The sequence below is a fragment of the Neodiprion lecontei genome, chromosome 2 (assembly GCF_021901455.1).
Source record: "Neodiprion lecontei isolate iyNeoLeco1 chromosome 2, iyNeoLeco1.1, whole genome shotgun sequence".
Taxonomy (NCBI): Eukaryota; Metazoa; Arthropoda; class Insecta; order Hymenoptera; family Diprionidae; genus Neodiprion; species Neodiprion lecontei.
The window spans coordinates 15,741,798-15,762,526 of record NC_060261.1 but is presented as its reverse complement, the minus strand read 5'-3'; the positions used below and the strand labels follow the sequence as shown (position 1 = coordinate 15,762,526).

The 20,729-nt window shown below is 36.9% G+C and overlaps 2 protein-coding genes across 14 annotated transcripts; both read right to left on the bottom strand.

The window, feature by feature from the left end:
• Positions 1–921: 921 nt before the first annotated feature.
• On the bottom strand, positions 922–11,179 carry LOC107225542 (cytochrome P450 4C1). Of its 5 annotated transcripts, none has more exons than XR_006902932.1 (15): positions 10,127–10,144; positions 9,032–9,219; positions 7,422–7,528; positions 7,268–7,358; positions 7,005–7,190; positions 6,870–6,939; positions 6,670–6,796; positions 6,463–6,541; positions 5,422–5,537; positions 5,020–5,088; positions 4,380–4,557; positions 4,121–4,300; positions 3,675–3,837; positions 2,581–2,889; positions 922–2,478 (listed from the first exon to the last, which is right to left on the bottom strand). XR_006902932.1 is itself a non-coding variant. In XM_046731993.1 (14 exons), the coding sequence occupies exons 2-14, from the start codon at positions 9,201–9,203 to the stop codon at positions 2,389–2,391; spliced, it is 1,587 nt and encodes a 528-aa protein (XP_046587949.1). In that variant the 5' UTR covers positions 9,204–9,219; positions 10,164–11,179; the 3' UTR covers positions 922–2,388. The 5 variants fall into 5 exon arrangements, 3 of the variants coding, with proteins under 3 accessions (XP_046587949.1, XP_046587948.1, XP_015521538.2); XR_006902933.1 differs by having other exon boundaries at positions 922–2,437; XM_046731993.1 differs by lacking the exons at positions 2,581–2,889; positions 10,127–10,144 and adding an exon at positions 10,164–11,179 and having other exon boundaries at positions 922–2,437.
• Positions 11,180–11,322: 143 nt separating this feature from the next.
• On the bottom strand, positions 11,323–19,378 carry LOC107225547 (cytochrome P450 4C1). 9 transcript variants are annotated; one of them, XM_015666056.2, is made up of 13 exons: positions 19,238–19,378; positions 18,011–18,210; positions 17,798–17,904; positions 17,314–17,404; positions 17,021–17,206; positions 16,869–16,938; positions 16,415–16,541; positions 16,206–16,284; positions 14,410–14,528; positions 14,114–14,182; positions 13,848–14,025; positions 12,418–12,597; positions 11,323–12,052 (listed from the first exon to the last, which is right to left on the bottom strand). In XM_015666056.2, the coding sequence occupies exons 1-13, from the start codon at positions 19,282–19,284 to the stop codon at positions 11,886–11,888; spliced, it is 1,620 nt and encodes a 539-aa protein (XP_015521542.1). In that variant the 5' UTR covers positions 19,285–19,378; the 3' UTR covers positions 11,323–11,885. The 9 variants fall into 9 exon arrangements, with proteins under 9 accessions (XP_015521542.1, XP_015521544.2, XP_015521543.1 ...); XM_015666058.2 differs by having other exon boundaries at positions 19,135–19,259; XM_015666057.2 differs by lacking the exon at positions 19,238–19,378 and adding an exon at positions 18,658–18,954.
• Positions 19,379–20,729: the final 1,351 nt, after the last annotated feature.

Here is a 20,729-nt window from a genome sequence, read left to right as displayed (position 1 = left end):
CCACGATTCTTACAGCCCTTAACCGAACACTTGAACATTTGATTGAATTCGTGAAACGATGCGCGTCAACGCGATGCGTGACCCAGCACGTTTGTCTATACGTTTATTGAAGTATAAGTTGAGGTTATGTTGTAATTTGTACGAGCGCATGCGCATGCGCATGTGCTGTAGGCTTACTATGACTTGCCGTGACGTCAACTGGTGGAATGCGCGACTTTGTACGAAAATTGGTCCTCTATTGAGCACACCTTACTCCTTACACCATGCGTCGGCCTCTCGCCGGAAAGAGTATAGGATCGCAAACCACATGCGTGTGGTCCACGGTCTTACATACAGGCCTGAGAACTCGTAGGGTGGGGGGTGACTCAAATAGTGTGGCAAAGCGTAGTACTCATTTCCGCCACTTGGACCAGTGCAGCTTTGGGGTAAGCCAATCAAGTTTGAATGGGAAGAGTCAAGAGGTAGCTTTGAACAGCTGTGCTATGACAGAACGTAAAAAATATTTTTAATCAATCAAAAATAAATACAATGTTCATTAAAACCTAATATTTCTCTGTACGAACGAAATACGCGTAGGGTTATAATGAATATTTATTTCATATATGTATACGATCTTTCGCAGTAATAAATATCATAACATTTTCAGATGTAACCATTTTTTTACCGCTCAATTTGTGACAAGATTAGTTATTTTTTATCGTCACAAAAAGTTAGGCTCATTAATTATCAGACAAACTGTGAATCCTAAGCTGGCGTACACGACATTTGAGGCACTAATACATAAATTTATATAGTATCGACTAGTAGTGCAGTGAAAGAGAGTGCTAGTCTCGCACATGGTCAACGCAGGTAAAATCGTATTACCGTTTTTTTTAACAGTACAGTTAATTTTTCTGTTGTAATATTTCGTTTGTAAATTTGTATTTTTCAAAAATTGTTTTATTATGTGAATGTACACCACGACTACGAGGCTCTACAAGGTGATCTGCAACTGCATATGTATATTTACAATACCCTAGTACGACAGCGCAGCTTGTGGACAAACGACGAACACAGTTTGGTCACACTAACGGTGACAATCCCCACCACTTAAAAATAGCCGAGTTCCCAGACCTGTTTGTAAAACCGTAGTGCGATCAGACGGTTACGAGTTGAAACAGTCAAGCACGTTGTCAGTCCGAAAGATCGCAGCTTCGACAGAAGCAATGCATGGTTTACCATGTTGAACGCTTTGGAGAAGTCCAGAAACACCACCAACGATCACCATGAGATCATCCTACAAGTCCGCAAGTCTACAAGTTATCCTCAAAACGCAAGACGGCTGATTGTGTTCCCATGCCCTCACGAGAACCAGTCTGATGTGAATCGAGGTAATTAACGCGCGCTAAATGCACCGCGAGTTGATCATGCACTATCCGTTAAAACACTGTAGAAAACGTGCAGGGAAGCGAAATTGGTCTAAAATCTGACGGACCAATGGGATCGCGAACCTTCGTTATAGGTATAACAATTGAGGATCCTCCCAACGGTGGCACCGATACCGTTGTTAGGAGGGAGTTCAGAAAATACACCATCAGCGGCATCAGTAAATCTTTCAGTGTCTTGAAAGCCTATATCGGAGGGTTATCGGGACCACATGCACGAGTTGTAATCCCTACAAGCGCCCCGTTGACACATCTGTTCGCGATCGATGAGAAGGTGAAGGATTGTCTCTACCTCTTGACAGGATTTTGAACTGCCGGGTCATGATACTGCAAACCCACGGAGCTAGACACAAAGTGTTCATTATGGTCATCAATCAAAACCCCAGTAGACAGTAGTTGGTAAGACCGATGTTCTTCATCTCATACCAAAAGGATTGCGCACCACCACGAGTATTAAGCCGCTCTTGTATGCCATCAGTCTTGGCGGCTGTTAAAGCACGCTTTATGTCTCTACGATAGGTGATATATTTGGCGAAACCTTTCGCACTGCGAGATCTCTTAAAGGACCGATCCCAGGCGTTGTGCTTTTTCATCAGGTGTCTGATATCTAGCGATATCCAAGTCGCAGGTAAACGCCGCAAAGTAAGTTCCTCGACAGGCACGACGCAATCCCGTACTTCATTCATGAGATTATTGCAGACTGATGAACACCCGTTCATGATCCTATCCACAAAAAGCAGCCATGCAAACTGCGAGAAGTCAAGCGTAGACAAGGCAGAAGAGGCAGCATCAAAATCGGCACGATCCACGATCGGTATCGAATAACGCGCGGCTCCTGCCTAGGTGCACCACAGCTGTCGACAGAATATATGAGATCGTGCCCTGAGAGAAACGGCCGCGACGATTGATCGCTGGATTCCAGGAGATTAATGTTGTTGACAGTACACAAGCATCGAGCCAGGTATCAGAAGTAGCCATGTAATGAGCAGTCTGCGTGGCATGATATCGTAACCCTGTGATACAAAGAATTCACTGAGATGAACCGACTCCTAACCTGTAGATGACATATTTGCATTGAAGTCACCGAGAACATACGAGAACTTATAGCGAAATTGTTGCCGAACAAGTTCATTCTCAAATATATTGAGATACCAACTTTAGGAGGCCTATATCCGATCATGAACAAAATCTGTATTCCAGCATCAGCACTGACTTCTATTAGAAGGTATTCAGGATATTCATCCGCTGCAAGAGCAGTGGACGTAGCAACCGTTACAGAGCAAAGCTCCTGGCGTTCGAATAAGGTAACGGCGATCCCATACGGCCCTTGACGATAAACCCTGTGCAGTTTGTAAGATGGCAACATCATCTGTACATCCAGTGCCTGGTCATTGCGCCAGGTTTCGAAAACAGCAATCACGTTGTATACATTTAGGCAAAAGTACTCGCGAAATTCATCCGCCGTCTGAAATCACAAACACGAGTTACTTGATTGGTATTATGACGGTACGACAGTCTGTAGAGTGGTCTGTAGCTAATTTCACATCATCATTGACGACGAGCAACGAAACACAATCAATTCAAAAATTGTGAGATGGAAGTCGAAAAATGTTTTTATTCTTGTATTTCGTCAAACCTCAATACTTTAATAGTATCTCACAATAAATCGTATTTATGTTGGTTTTCAACTTCAAAGAATAAAAGAATCGTTTTTTGAACAGTCGAGAGGCTTCGCCCTCTGGAATCTTACAATCACTTCAATTATAAAATGTCGGTATGTGAATATGTGGTGACAACAGTCAAGATCTTAAACACACACTTTGGCAATATCCACTGTTTGATAAAAGAGAACCTTATATATTAAAAATTTTAAAAAACCAAAACTTTATCTGCCTCTTAATTCTCAAACTTTACTTTCGGAACCGTCTATTGAAATTTGTAAAGCTAATCATTCGTTCCTCGATAAATGCAATTTAAAATTTAAAAAAAAATTCACTGTACTCGCAAAATAATCAGTTAAAATAGGGTGTTTCGTGTTGGCAAACCCAACCTTACTTTTTTCCCGAGGAAAAAAGGAGGTCTTCTTCTTTATTAATTGAAATTATTATCTTTTAAGGACAAAGATACTTCACAATAACGTCGGTTCAAGAGCAAATCGTACTTAGAAACCCACACACGTAATAGTATACATAAATGATGCATATACTACAAATACACAAACAGCCCGATTTTGCGTTGATGACAATTCACCTTCGCTCTTCTATTCGCAGCATGATTGGTTCAACTGGTTTGGTTACACCCTCCGATTTTAACTTCACGTCGTCTAACGGCACAATCTTATCTTTTTTTATGATATATCTGCGGAGCATTGTCGCCAGGATTGTCTTCATAGCCATCATGGCGAACCTTAAACCTAAAAGTTTGACGATGATTTTTAGTACAGGATTTGTCTTTGCTGAAATATTTATCGAATATTATGCAATGTTTCTGAAATATTTCAAATCATGAAAAATTGTATTCCTGAAATATACTGGAAATTTATTATTTAATACTGCACTTTTCATAGTTGCGTTGGTGCAATGTGACTGCATAATATCATCGATTATCAAAATGTGGGTTATAATTTTTCATATTCTTAGTTCCCATTTTGGAGTGTTGAAGTACTGAATATACGATACGCAAACAAATGGACTTACCAATGCAGTTTCTTGGTCCCGCACTAAATGGTATGTAGCAATAAGCATGGCGTTCAGCCACTTCATCAGGCAAAAATCGATCCGGGTTAAACTTGAGTGGATCTGGCCAGAATTCCTCGTTTCTGTGTATGCTCAGGATGTCAATAACAGCCAAACTTCCTTTTGGCAGAGTATATTCACCTTGAAGCATTCAATTTTAACTAAATGACTGAAAACCTTTGCAATAAAAATGTTCAAATTTATATATTTTTTTACTTACCTATGTCCAAATCGTCAGTTATTGTGCGAGTGATCAACGCTATGATTGGAAGTACACGCATCGTTTCTTTTATCACAAGTTCCAAATACCTCATACGTGGCAAGTCCTCGTATGTCACGATACGCTTATTGGAATCGTAACTTCCATAAATTTCACAAAGTTCAAGGTAAGCCTTCTCCTAATTCACGTGTCATGTAATAACGTTGATAGTGAGACGTCGGTTACACTGATAAAATATCTGTATCATGCGATTGTACACTTGGGGACAATGAATCTGAGAAGGCTAATTTATTACACTATGCAGTTATGTTGGCAACACAGAGAAACCTACAGCGCCACAGTCGGCCGAGCGCGAAACAAACTCAATCTCAATAAACATAATATAACCCACGACCGTCGCATCTAACCTTAAAATACCGCGGGGATAATGACTTGTTGGATTGACACGTATTCTAAGGTTAGATTCGACGGTCATGGGTTATGTTATGCTTATTGAGATTGAGTTTGTTTCGCGCTCGGCCGGCTGTGGCGCTGTAAGTTTCTCTGTGTTGCCAATATAAATGTCTCGTGTAAAAAATTATGCGTCTCAGATTCATTGTCCCCAAGTATACATCAGCTGCATCAGTGCCTAATATTATACCTGTATATCCGGATAAGAAGCCAGCATCAACATAACGAAACTGACTGTGTTGGAGGTCGTGTCGCTACCCTGAAATGAATTTTCAATAGTACTTTGTGTCATTTTAAATAGATCAGCTCGATATATATTCGCCAAAAGCAACATTGCATAAAGGTAGAAAATTTCTAAGGTTTTGAATATTTCCGAGAAATTATGAAATTACGTTCAACACAGCAATGAAAATTTTCAAAATTTGGAACATCTGCGAGATTGTGCGTAATATTGCAGAAATATTGTAGCGATATAAATTTGCTATATTGGAATATTTCAACCGAAATCCAAACATCAAAACATTCTTGCAATACTGCTGCAATAAATATTGCATACTTGGTGTCGAATTCTTAGTTAAATACTTCTACATACGGCAGCAATCATTGTGTCAACTTCTTCACGAAGTTCCGAATCCGAGAATTTCATCTTATCGTCTGTTAACTGCATCAACAAATCCAAGAAGGCCTTTCTTTCAGATGGCGAATCACCTGCAGATGAAGATCAAAGACAAATTGAACTTCCGTTAATATTTTAGTCCACTATCACGACATGGTTATTATTTTGATGTTGTTAATATTATTATCATTATTTCTTTTTAGATTATTATTGTTATTGGTAACATTATTTTGTTTAATATCCCTTGGGGCTTACCTTTGCGTACGTCGCACGTTTTGAATAATTTTCGATACCTCATTCGTTACTATATCCTTACATCGTGAGAGTGTAGCATATAATTGACCGTAACAGAATTGTTAATTTCGTACTATTAAACAAACCATAATGTATACCTGAACTCCGAATGATATGTGATACAATCTCATGAATTTTCAAAATCAATTTCTTAACCTGGAAGTCCCGGAAATTCAAGTGAATCCAAATATTCAATTGGATAATTTGACCAAACGTCATTGTCGGTTCTGCTTGCTCCTTTATATTTTTCTTAATCGATTAATTTTTCAACGTATTTTTTATCATTTAATTTGTAAATGTAATTATTATGGCATGCTGGTATAGCACAGTTTGATACATTTTCTGAATCATTGTTAATTGAAATATAGATTTTCTTAAAAAATCATTAGTTTCTCATATCTGTGGTATGATGAATGATTTTAGAACTCCTTTCCCAGTGCCTAACCAAAAAGATCAAAATCAAGGCAACTCACGTGATCCAACGACAAATTCACGTTGAGCATCAAGTCAACACCTTCGAAAGAAACTCATTTGGAGATATGCATCAAGTATCATTCATAATCAGGGTTACGAGAGGTTCTTTATATAAACTGATGTAAATAAGAAATTGCTCATTTGAAGTAAATTTTGATTTGTTTAACAATCCTTCACTGAAGTCAATAAAAACGATCTTTACGCTACGACACTGAACTATTCTGTCAGCAAAGTCAATCGCCTACTTACTTTCGGTATCTTCACCGTATTTGACTGCAGTCTTTTTAGTATTCCGATTCAGCAAAGCTTTCCTCTTCCTCTGAATTACCTACAAAAAAATTGTGAAAGCACTAGATGAATTTAAAAACAAGAATTAGACAAGTTGTCAAGTCCAGTATCTGGAGAAACTTGATTCAAATTTATTGCAGACACAACATAAATATCTGGTTTGCTCACGTTGCTAGTAAAATTATGCATGGTTTTTATGTGCTTATTTTGTTCTTTCCCCGCTTGCGTGCGATTGAAAATCGCTGGCGGGTGCAACCAAATGCTGAATGCTCGCCGGTAGATGATTTTGAGCGATCTGAAGAATGATATCGCCACATTAAAACCTCTTAAAAAATTAAACGTACATCGCGTAAAATTTGGATACCAACTTTTCTACTGCTTCCACGTAACTGGAATGGTTATTGACTTGGGCTCCTACACTCACACCCATTGCAGTTTCTGAAGTGAAAGTAGAAAGAGGTAAGCAATCCAAACCTTGGAAATATCTCCAGCTTAAAACGTACCGCAAATTATGTCCAAAGTGCACATTGACACGTAATCGAAAACGAGGAATTCCTCCCCGTTTAATTCAGTTTCCATTTTCCTCACCATCACGTTTGATTGGACTGCGAATACAGTCACAAACGACTCCAGAATTCTCAAATTGAAAGTTGGTCCGATCAACTTTCGACGCACACGCCATATTTCACCTAAAAATCGGTAATGCGGAATCGATCATGGCGGTGAAAAATTTACGAGTTGACGTTAATATAGACAAATAACTTACCAGGTGCAGTGAACAAGCCATTTCCCAACCATGGTTGAAAAAATTCGAAAAATCTTGTCTTCTCGATCGCCTTCTCGCTCCACAGAACTGTCTACAAAATACATCACATTTCAGTGCTCATTCGCTTCAATATTTGGGGTGAAGGAATTATTACCTTTATTTCCTCGGGTCGAGATAAAATGATCAACAATTCAGACCCAAGCCAGACGCGATAAGGCGAAGGATACGCCCGCGATAATTCGGTGAATTTGTTCAAGATATCTGAAACCGCAGTGGAGGAAACAAATATTATAGGAGAAGTTGAATGAATTTTTTTACTGAAATAAAGAATGGCCGACTGCACAAAATTTTACCTTTAATATTTCCAAAAACTTACAGCATTTTCCACAAACGTGCTGCAAAATTTTGTGACTTTTTTGACACACGCAGTCGCTTGAGGTAATGCATTATTACGGAAAGTAATCCTCGTAAAAAAAATTGGCGTAATTAATTGACCATTTTGTAACATCATCATCCTCATTACAATTGCTTACTAGATCACCTCTTCCATCCGCCCGGAACACCGAGAAATTATTAACTCATCTTCTATGAATTGCCAGCCACTTTTATTAATCAAATATTGCTCACAACACGATGAAGTCGATAATATAAACAACGATAAATGAACGTAAGTGATCAACGGACTGTATTCAAATTACATTAACGCTAGAAGAATCTTGTGAATTCTGATTATTCCTCAGTACACTTTGATTATTTTCAGGAAATTCAAATATTTACCGAGATCCAATGAAGAATTTATATATAAGTTTTCAGACACCTCAAATCACAGAAGTTTTTACCAAAAAATTCAGGTACCTAAATGTTTCAATTTTCAGCTTGCGGTAATCATATTTTTTTAACAAAAACATAGAGTAATGTATCCGAAATAATTCATGTCACTGTCGTGTATCTACAATATTTTTAACTTTGTCAAGTGACGCTGCTACAACGTTTCTAAAATATGTAGAAAGTTAACGTTGCTAAAATCACGTATGAGAACCCCTGGCACTCTGCAGAATTTTCAAAACACCAATTCGGGACGTTGGGCGTTCGGGACTAATTCACGTTTAGAATATTTTCAAAATATAGACGGTCGTGACAATGCTCGTTTGATAATTTAGCGCTGTCGTGCAATTGATTGTCCGTGACTTACTTTGATTGGACCCGCTGCAAGTGAGCCAATAAACAAGAGATTCAAGACAAACGACATAGTTACCGGTTTGCCATGAAATACTGTAAGTATCACATGGTTCATAAAGTGAATGCAGGAAACTCGTTTACTGATTGTATATGATCAAGTTCTACTACCAGGATCTCTGTCAGTCATCACTCAAAATAAAAATAAAAATATGACGCAATGTATATTTTGTGAAAAAAAAGTCTGATCTTTGCGAATGTAAAATCCATAGTACGGTAGATCCTCAAGATTTAACAAACGACACCTTTGTGTGACATTTTGAATGATTTACATAAAAAGAATACTCAAAAAACGAATTAATAATACATATATAAAAATAGACGTTTTAAAGCTTGTCGTCAAATTTTCTAACTAAAATGAAAATCGGATTATATAATTGAATTGGTAGATACAAGTACTGCATACATCTCGAAAAATTACGACTGAATTTTACTTACAGTTATAAAGATAGTTTGATGGTTTAATAATGCACGTAAGTATTCTGCAGTTTACTATAAACAAAATTCTGAAAATAAAGCTAGACTTACTTTCAGTATTTCCGGCGAAATACAGCGCATTGCCCAAAATCGGTAGAACTATGGATGGCCCAGAGAATTTCCAAGCTTTTTGATAAAAGGGCAGACGCCTCATGTGGTAAATCAACCAGTAGACAATTCCACCGAGAAACGCAGAGGCAACGATGTTGTGAAGTAGGCACATTTTGTATCGCGTATAGCTGACATCGATAAAACAGAAAAAAATGTAGCAATGTTTCTGAAAATATTGCGTGCTACGTAGAAATTAAAGGTGGTTTTTTTTTTTTTTTTTTTTTTTTTTTTTTTTTATAACCGCAACGTAACTCAACAAAATTTGACAACCAAAAAAGTGATGCGCAGGATAATATAAACGAGGCACCAATCCCAATAAAAATAACTTATCTTCAAACCTAACGTAAAATTTTTTTCTCGTGATAAAGCCGTAAACATGTTATGAATCGTATCATAAAAAGTTACAGACCAATTATGGTGGAAAAAAACTGTTCATATCAAAAAACATGTTTGGAATTGGCACTGAGAGCTGGACACAAGTTTGAAAAAGTTGCGCACATTCCTGTTTAAGCGTTTAGCGCAACCGGTTATGTTTGTCCCGAGTTAAAGTCCCTTCCCAGAGACCATGCAACTGATGCAACGTTTTTTTTTCTGTATAATATATATTCTGGTAGATAAATCACTCAAAAAAAGAGTTCCCATTTTCTCTTGAAGCGGGATGAAAAAATTCAATTGCTGCTTTACGTCATTCTTAAAGCCTGCGAATCCCCCATTGACAACTTGTCACACAATTTTTGTTGGTCATAATCAAGTTTAAGCGATCATATGTAAATATTGTAACGAACTAGGCGTTACAGAATAAAATTAACAACTGTTTGGGAGCTTATGAAGCGAATTAACAGGCAGCGAAATAGAAATGTGGGAAAAATGATTTTACTGGGACGTCTGTGTTTTTAAAGTCTGAAACAAGACCTTTTCTACAATAATAGTGACTGTCGCAGCAGCCGTATTCATTTTGTGACATATGAAAGCTTATACGTCTTTTATCTATGACGACGACTAGATCAGAAAGGGGGCCAAAACGCGTCATTTCACCTTTTGTAACAATATAATAAAGAAGTATAGAACATACACTTTAATTTATAGAGTTATAGGAACTGAAGAACTAGACGTATATTGCGTTTATCAAAGCAGAAATTTCACGTTAAAACATGCAGTTTTTAAAAATCTGTCGTTATTTCAGTATCACTCAACACTCGTCCATCACTAATTATGTTGATTGTAAGGTAAGTGTACCAGTTATTGACCTCGTTCCATTTAGTTATCTTTTTTTGTTGTATCTACTTGATGCTCAGTTTTAAAATGACCAAAAATGGTTTTTTAGCGTCTAACCCTCTAGCAATCGGTTTTAGTCACCGAGAAATTCACAATTTGTGCCATGAATTTATAATATTGGAAAATAAAAGGGTCAATAACTGGGTCTAAGCGTGTCAATAACTGGTACACTTACTTTAAGACGTCTATAATGTAACTTTAGTCCCTGATGAAGACGCGAAGGGCTTCGCACAGCGCAAGACTCTGTCCAACTGGTTTCAGATCCTTTGCCTCTCGACTTAGCGATCGAGGACGAAAGAAGTGGGGATACGAATCCAGAACCGCGCCAGCTTTGAAGAGAAGGGCGAATTTTCCCATAGAATTCAACGCGTATTTCAATTCTTCTCCATTCGAGACATGAATTTCCTCTTCCTGCATGTCACTGTCACATTACGGTTACGACGTTATGAACTACATACCTAAAGTGCATAATTTTATGGTACACACATCTGCGATGTGTGTGGAATTCTACTCGAAGTTTAGTTTATTGGTCTTCTAGCTTCATAATCAGAAACCAACAGCCTAATAGGAAGATTGACCAATAAAAAGCCTTTTTATTGTAATAATTTGTTGTTCATTAAACTTTTTTTACAGGTTGGTTTGCATTTTAGAAACAAAATATGAAATCTTCCCGCATCTCCATACCGGGCTTCATGTTGATCGATATACGTCGTCTTTTAACGATGGAAGCTTGAAATGGATTTATTCAAAATAGTGCGCATGCGCCAACTTTAATTCACCGCGCTATTCGAAAATAGGGCATTTTACGCACGCTGCGTAAGCTTTGAAAATCGAATTTTTCAAGCATCACTTCTTCGCGCTTCCTTGTTAGTTATATTACCTATATTAACGTCGACAAACGGCATAATCTATCTAAAATCAAGACTTGTACGAGTAAATATTGTTCACTCCTTATATTAGTTTCTCACCAAAATATATTTTCTCAATTCATATACTACATTTTTAATATTTTATATTTATACACTGCTAATAGCTTGCTGAAACGAATCGATCGAATAGATATTGAAAAACGAACACCGAAATCTAAGCCTAATCATCAACAGATATTTAAAAGAGAATATACAAATATAATATATTTCGAACGTATTATCAACCTGTCAATTATTCTTTCATTGGTGATCGAATTTTTGCAACGTGAAATACTTGTTAATTTTTTAACTCTTCGTTATTTCATTCGAGTTCGCACAGCACGCAAATCACCCAAATAACTAATAGGTTACATCATCAAACGGCATAAGCAATAATTTGTAATAAATTCTTGTAAAAATTGCTTCGTTCATAAGTGCTACAAATCGAAAGCCACTGTCGTCAGCAAAACTCAGTGACAATCTTGTAAACCTCACGACTCTTATTGTAGGAAATGTCTAATTTCACTCTGTCGCGGTTTGCGCTCCATGAATTTTCTTTGTCTCGGTCAAGTCCGTCGTTGAATTCCACGCAAGGATCAAAATTGACCTAATCACGTTCTCTCCTTGATTCGTAGTTTGATTGGATCAGCCGCCTTCAGTATCACATCCGATTTCAACTTGATATCGGCTATTGGTGTGATTTTATCTTTCTTGATGATATATCTGCGAAGAATCGTTGCTAAAACAGTCTTCATTTCCATCATAGCGAATCTCGAACCTGAAATTTGCGAACAATCAATTTCAGCTGCAGCTAATCGCGATGGCTTTAAGCCGAGGGACACACAACTCATCGATTTATGTATACATCAGTTTTTAACATTCCACGATTTTAAAGATTTCATATATGTTAATAGGTTTCGTGCAATTTCAGACAATATTGAAAGATTCGACGAAATTTTAATACATTTCTCAAGATCTCAATAAAGTTCAAGCATTCAAAATAATTGCATAAAATTTCATTCGTGCTGGGTATCAAATTTCACAGGTTTCACAGGCCTTCTATGTGAATCAAACGCTTGTAATCAGTTTGAATTTTACCATTTTAATATCAATGTATACAATTTCCAAGTGAATTCTACTCACCTATGCAATTTCGTGGCCCTGCACTGAACGGAAGATAAACGCAAGAATGTCGTTTGGCGATTTCTTGAGGCAAAAATCGGTCCGGATCAAACACGAACGGGTCAGGCCAGAATTCTTCGCTCCTATGCATTTTTATAATGTCTATACCGACTATGCTTCCTTTCGGTAATGTGTATTCACCTTAAAAATCGATTTCATATACATTAACGAACGAATCGGAGATGAGCTTTGCAAAAATTTTTTTGTCCTACGTAAGCGTAAAACGAGATTTGACACCCGCAAAACGGACCGTAAAATCCTATTTATTCCCGAGTTCATCAAATATCCGGCCACATTTCCCGCAAATAATTCTTGCAGTTTTTTCTATTTCTTTTTGTATTAATCGCTGACAGTTTGGAAGGGGGGGGGGGGGGCAGGGGGGGGGCAGTGGTTAAAATTCAAAAAGTTGATAAAACCGGCCATATGTATTTTTATAAACTTTCAATGATATTCTAGCTTTCAAACTGATAAAATGATCACATTTACTAATGGAATAAAGTCGACTTTTACTCCTGTGTTACATATAGGACTTTATTTCTGTCTCAACTCTGGCAGCAATGTTTATTTGAAAACTAGGACCTTTAAATTGGTCTCATATATTCCGCAAATGCGTTTTAGGGAAAAAATATGACACTTTCGTATCGCTTTTGGGATCAAAAAAGTTAACTTTATGGTTGTGTCTGGAATAAAAGGATTATAATGATTTTTGATAAAAAATTATGAAAGTATTCTACAAGATCGTAACATTTCGATGAATAAAGTTGAAATTTATTACATTCCTTGAAATTTTATCAAAGAATGAATGACCCATGAGAATAGATATTGATATTACATGATTTTGCAATATTCAATGACACGTTCTCTTTATTTAATAACATATCAGATAGATGCATTTTTGTTTTAAGACCTCGGTGAGCTCTGCGCCCTACACCCCCAACACGGCCCGGCAACCTTGGACCCGCTTCCTCCAGACAGTTCTTGTCGATACTAATTGTATAAATTTTTGAGAATCTATTTTTCCATTATTAGTCTTACGTTCTCAATTTTACACCCAATATTGCGAAAGATATATCCAGTCGCTATTATCAGGTCAATAATGTGGTCAGAATTGAGTCGGAAATGAAGTCTTACATGTAACTCAAGAATAAAAGTCGATTATTCAATTGGGTGATTAATGCCCTGGCTTCGCTCGGGTAGTAAACCCGCCCGCGGGAATAATCTCCAACTTTATTCCCTTGTTACGTAATGTACGATTTACGCTTACGTAGGTCTAAAAATATTGTTAGCATGACGAGCCAAACGATTTACACCCTCGTGCGATCACGCCGAGCACTCGAATGTAAATCGTCAGGCCCCAGTTACGAAAACTACTGTTAACAAAATTTTCCTACCGACATCAAAATCTTCCGTAACTGCTCGGGACACCGTAGCGGCAATTGGAAATACGCGCATCGTTTCCTTTATCACACGCTCCAAGTATCCCATACGTGACAAATCCTCGTGGGTCACGCAGCGCTCTTCGACTTTGCTACTTCCGTATATTTCCTCGAGTTCGCGGTAAGCTTTTTCCTTAATACGGATCATATGTATCAATAGTCAGAGTGTGTCGACTTTTATTAATCGTTTAATTGAAAATTAACAGAGTAGCATGACACACCTGCACATCCGGATGAGAAGCCAGCATCAACAAGACCGAACAGATCATATTCGACGTTGTGTCGTGTCCCTGAAAAATCACCGAAATGACAAGTTATGTTTTTCGAAAATTTTTAACTCCGTTGAGAAAAACTCAACCGAAAGACAATCTTTTACTTTTTGATCATGCGATCCCTTTTCCGTTTTTTTCATTTATTTTCCTCTTTAAAATGTGAACATGACCTAGAAGAATCGAAGTCAACGAAATCGTTCAATAACTCAAACTCCGTTCTCCCGAGTTTGCATATTTTTACCTACCGCAACAATCATCGTGTCTACTTCTTCACGTAATTCTTGATCGGTGAATTTCATCTGGTTATCAGTCAACTCCATTAGCAGATCCAAATAAGCTTTTCTTCGGGGTGGCAGTGAATCGTCTAGGGAATCAATATTTATTGTATATTGATGCGAATAGTATTACAATCCGTCAACTATCGAAGAAATGTTTTTCTCTTATTGCAATATTTCAAAGAAGCTACATTTCGACGAATTCTAAATCCTACATGAAAAATATTTTTGACAATCACCCCTTGCAGATGTAACTAAAGTTAATAATAATATTGAATCGCACAGGAATTCTTGAATTAACAAAATAGATTTTACTGGAGTCCAATCACTTGAATCTAGGCTCCCTTATTTGTTCCACATACGATAACTTCGATACAACAATTTTGATTTAGTTAGTTTGGCCAAATGATTAAGTCAAGCAAATTCCTTGATTCAACAAAAGCCTTTCTTGTTGCGATTGAGTGAAGTATTGATTAGCGTGAACCTTTTGATGTGTTTCCGAAATTGAGTCAACTAAATATCATCTCATTTGAAGTTTATGTACCTATTGTTCCTCCAAGTCACATGTCCGTTAACAGAAACAATTAGGAACTTTAAAATAAGTACATGAATTTAGCCAACAAAAAATTTACATCGATTGAATGCCATAATTTGTTTATCTAACCGGAGCTTGTTCGGCGTAACTGGATGAATCAGTTGCACTAATTTGCTTACTAAAATAAATATTACATGCTTTGAAACAAGTAGAGATAGTCATCGTAAACATCGGTATACTAGTACTATAAACGGCCACTAGGCGGTGAACTCTCTCGCTGCGGAAATAGCTTCAGATATATTTATAAAATCGGGTATTGTGCTAGGAAGTCAGGTTCGGATAACGTAAATCAAATTTGTCATCAGACCTATTATACACGAAGAAAGCACAATACTAAGTGGTGAATAATCGGAATTGAAATTGACGGTCAATAAACAAAGCTATTGACACATGTTGCGTATATACTTATACATATACAACAATAAGTTTTTGGGTTTTATTCTTTGAATAACGGGTAATTCCCACAAAATTTGACGACAAAAGAATTATGAATGATATCGTTCGAAGAATAAATCTTGTTCGTTTAAATAACTCTAATATTCAGTCAATGCAAAAGATTTTTGTAGCAACAAATTTTATTACCCGAATCTACCATTGAACGCTTGACCTAACAAAACATGAATTGAAACAAGCTCGGTTTCTTTTGATGCAAAAATTTCATATTTCCAAAATAAAATGACCCAAGTACGTTCAATCAAATTTTTAGTCATTTCACTCACTCATTAATTTATTGATACAAAATTTAAATTGTCGCAAGGAACTCGCGCCGTGTTATTTTGAATAAATTGACAGTCAGCATGGATCATTCAAAGGCTTGATTCAGTTTTATATTAAGTTTTGACAAGTATTTCGTCCGACAAAAGCATTTCGTTGACTTAAGTATATATTGTGTTTGCCATATTGGACTATAGCATTTAGCTGATTCAAACGAATATCACTTGACTCGAATAATCATTTCCCTCCGTGTACCTTTGCAAAGCAGTACGGGCAACTTTTTGTGAAAAGTTTGAGACATTCTAGGCATGTAACGCGATCTTGAAGTGCTTGACAGTATTCTACGATTTTTTAATAAGCACTGAAATCGAGCATCGCAGATTTTTCGCGCAGTGATATGTGAATAATTAATTTATCAACTAACTCTGAATTTCAACTAAGTGTCTCACTCACTCACCCTCGTCATATTTATGATCAGTCGTAGCATCCCGATTATCACGTTTTCTCAGCAAAGCTTCTTTCTTCCTACGGATCACCTAAAGTAAATGCCGAAAATATGTCACACGTGATTTCAATTCTATGCGGAATTATTTTACAATAGCATTCATTTGTTTTATCACCAGTAACTGCGATCGAATGATGTTTTTCTCAACTTTTTGTACTCACGTTATTAGTAAAATCATGTAAGACGTTTAAACATTTTTTTTGTTCTCTACCAAGTCGAGTACGGTAGAAGATCGCATCATACTGCAGCCACGCTTTGAAAACTCTTTGATAGATAATTGCAAACGTTCTGAAAATCAATACGGTATTGAAATATGCGCATATTGTGTAAAACAAAAAAAGTCGTGTACAAATATTACATCAATGGCGAAAATATGTCAGTTGAGAATCTGAGTTGAATCATTTTTTTCACCTGAAATAAGAACTTATTTACACTCGGGAATTTTTTGTAACAATTCTTGCACTCATCTGTCTAAATTTCGTTAGTCAAATAAAATATTTGCATTCACGATATCCAGTACGTTTAAGAAAATAATAACACACTGAAAAACGATCTATAAATAGTGTGGACATTTTTGTTGAAAAAAAAAAAACCTCAAGTTTTTTATCTACCAACTTTTCAACTGTTTCTATGTAATCACCGCTGTTGTTACTCTGGGCTCCCATGCTTACGCCCATAGCAGTTTCTGGAAGAAAATTATGATTAGTATGAATTTATCAACCGCACTAATAAAGTCGAAGCTCACAAGTAAAAACATTTCTCTGTACCGCAAATTATGTCCATTGCACACAGCGATACGTATTTGAAAATGACGAATTCACCTCCATTTAATTCGGTCTCCATTTTTTTTACCATTATACTTGATTGGGCCGCAAAAACGCTTACAAATGATTCGAGAATTTTCAAATTAAACGTTGGCCCGATGAGTTTCCGATGAATGCGCCATATTGCCGCTGAAATAGAGAAGTCATGATTTTCTACGACTGCAAGGCGGCTTCAGTTTTGGAATAGTGAATTTGAAAATATTTATACACCTTAAATGCCAAGTGCAAAGACTTACTGGGAGCTGTGAACAAACCGTTTCCTAGCCACGGCCGAAAGAATCGATACAGTGGCGATTTCTCGATGGTTTTGTCACTGCCAACTATTTTCTGTAAGACGAGGTACTTCTTAATGATCAAATTTTCTTAGCAGCACAGCTCCCATTACCGCAGAAATGATGTTACAGTATTTGTACGTTGCAATTGCGACTGCAGTGTTTTCATTTTATGACATTTGGTTCATATTATAGTGCTACTCGAATTACAAGTAGGTATGTCAAAAAGAGTCGACATCAAAATGTGTTTCTAGAATACTTCAAACCTTGCAAAGTTATAATACCGTACAAGCTACAATGTATCTTGAGCAGGTCTTGAAAAGTTAGGTTGTTATAATAAACAATAAATCTAAAATATTACAAATTTTGGAAAATTACGTCGTTGCAATGCTTCTGCAATATTGTGCGCTGTGTGGATAGAGATACTTATTAGTCGGTAGATGATTACTTTGACATCTTCGGGATGAGAGACCATAATCAGCAATTCTGGTCCGAGCCAAATTCGATAGGGCGAAGGATAGGAATCTGAGAGATCAATCAACTTCTGCACTATTTCTGCTTTCCCATATGGAGAAAAATAAATAAATATTAGAGTGTGAGATAGAGGAACACTTGAGGATCGTTGCCTTTCATATTGTAATCCGATCTTAGCTCATCCCACCTCCGTTATTTCCGATAAAATGATGCGCATTTCCAATGATTGGAATCGTCGGAGGACCACGAAATTTTGAAGCTTTTATGTACAGCTTAAGTCGCCTCAGATGGTACGTCAATATGCAAATTAATCCAGTGATAAATAGAGCTTCAGCGATGAAACAGCCAACAGTTAAATCAGCCATTGTTTGGGTCGAGTCTTTAGGTCTGGAAATCATTAACCATCACTCAACTGTGCGAATGAATGATTTATAAACGTAGCTATTACTTTTTTATATAAAATAACGAAGACTCGGGGTCTTATCATTTTTCTCGACATGGAAACCTAATTCTAACAAAAGTGTGTAAGAATAAACCGTAAAAAAGGTAATAAATATTCAAGGAAATCATCCTCTTATTATAACTGGCAAATTTCCTCAAAAACTAGAAACTTCAAATCGGAAATCACAGGCACTCGATTCAGTACAATTGAAAATCAGAGCGATCTATATCAGTGATCTATACACGCAATGACTAATTGCCGCGGTTGGATAATTATTATCAGTCAACCTTCGACACACGTAATTATGCAATTATTTTCTACGTAATTGTGCAATAATCATACAGGAAATTGTGGGAAACAATATTTTTCATCATATCTCTATTTTTGTCTACCCGCTGATTGATTTGTCGTGCTGGAGATCCCGTGAGTTAAACATCAGGTTCACGTCTCATTAGTATTAATGCGGTACTAGTTGTCTACTGATTATTTCTGCATTCTGACACGCACTGCAATTCACTTGTAACGCAACACGCAAACGCGACGAATAACATCATTCGAAGGAAGATTCATTTTCATCCCACATTTCCGAATGCGATCAAGAAAAAGCTTTAGCCTCGAATAATAAAAAAAATGTCGAATAAAAGTCACCAGACTTTTGTTAACTTTGAAATAAATATGGATCGTTCCGTGTATTTCTTCAACTATTATTCTTACTTTTATTTTTACAGTAACTGATTTATCGACTTGCATGAAAACTGATGAAACTACGTAAAGAAAATATTTTATACTCTATTTCAATTCCGATCAAGTTAGGTTTTCGTGAACCAAAAATGTTCGAGTTTGCCCCAGGTTTCAAAATATCTAATTACTTATTTAGCCGATTGCACTGAGTGCATAAATTCGTCGAATGATTTTCGCGCGATTTCGCGATGTTCGCATATTGCACATGCTTCGCTGCAAATTTCCACTCACTTGTCATCCGTGTTCATGACCAGACGAGAGGCTTCGCATAACTGCATGTCTGCCAAGTGCACGGTCTTACATACAGCTCCGGAAACTAGTAGAGTGGGGAATGACTCAGATAATGAGGCAGAACCGTGGTTCTCGTCTTCGCCGTCTGCAGCGCTGCCCCCTCGGGGTGAGTCAATCATAAATCAGATCCGAACAGCTGATTTTTCGGAATCAACAATCCTGAATAACACTCAAAAATGAAGAAAGATGCGAATAAAAAATGATTGAGATGTTTACTAGCATTCCATGGCGGGCGTGATAATTGTTTTATTTCAACAGAATCCTCAAATGTTTAAGTCAATAAAATCCATAAACATCAAGCGAGGGCTCACAACTTTTGAGACAGTTTGAGATCTTGTGTAGATGATCCACCGTTTACACACTTTACAGTGAATTATGAACTGTCAAAAACTTCGATGAGCAGGTTATCTTATCGGTATATATCTATATCTATCATACCCCGGGCCAATGGCGCCCCTAGCGGATAGATAGGAAACAAGACCGTGTGCCTCTCTAACGGTGACACCCCCTATCACTCAAAACTGCCGGAGTTACCAGACCTGTATGTAAGACCGTGGTCCAGTATATCCACTAAACACCAAGGTCTGGAAGTTGCCTTTAAGATGACTGTTTTCAGATAACTTACCGACACGACTAGAAGTCGACCTGCAGATGACTTAGCTAACCCTAGAAATTATCTTGTACAAGTTGTCTAGAAGTCAGCCGATCAAGACAACTGCTAGTTTTCTTTTCTTGTTTACAACACATGTTGACGCAATGTTAATGGTAGTTGTCCATGGTACGCATGTCAGACTGTCAGCAACACGCGCTAAAAAATTAAACATAAATATTACTTATTTCGGTAAATAATCATTATATATGAATATATTTTTTATTGAAAACAAATATCCAAGACATACGTTTCAATGTTGTCTCAAGTATACTCGTATAACGTAATAATGTAATATCGTGATCATAATTAACAATGTAACGAGTCGCAGAAGATTTTTGCATAAACTGTCAGAAATATAGCAAAAGAGACAGCTTGCTGCCATCTTATAGCAAGACTCAGTGAAAAAGTCGAGAGGAAAAGATTTCCAATCAGCATTTTCCAAGCTCAGAAGCGATATAAGGATTGGCTTCGACGCCCTGGAGACCGCATCCGCACTGAGGAAAGAAAATATCAAATAGAAATAAGACAGAGGTAAAAAAGGAACACCGAGAATTAGTCAGAATTAAGGTAGGTAATATTTAATATGAGGCTGTAAACGTACATACACTGAAACTCATGTTAAGTTTTAAAATAGACGACAAATGTGCTCATATATTATAAGTCTTCAGTATTGCTACAGCATACAGATTATCATTAGAAAGATGTATATTTTAAATGTTTGAAGGTACAAAAGCTTTATATTATGATTAAGTATGAAAAACTATTGAATTTTATATTTAA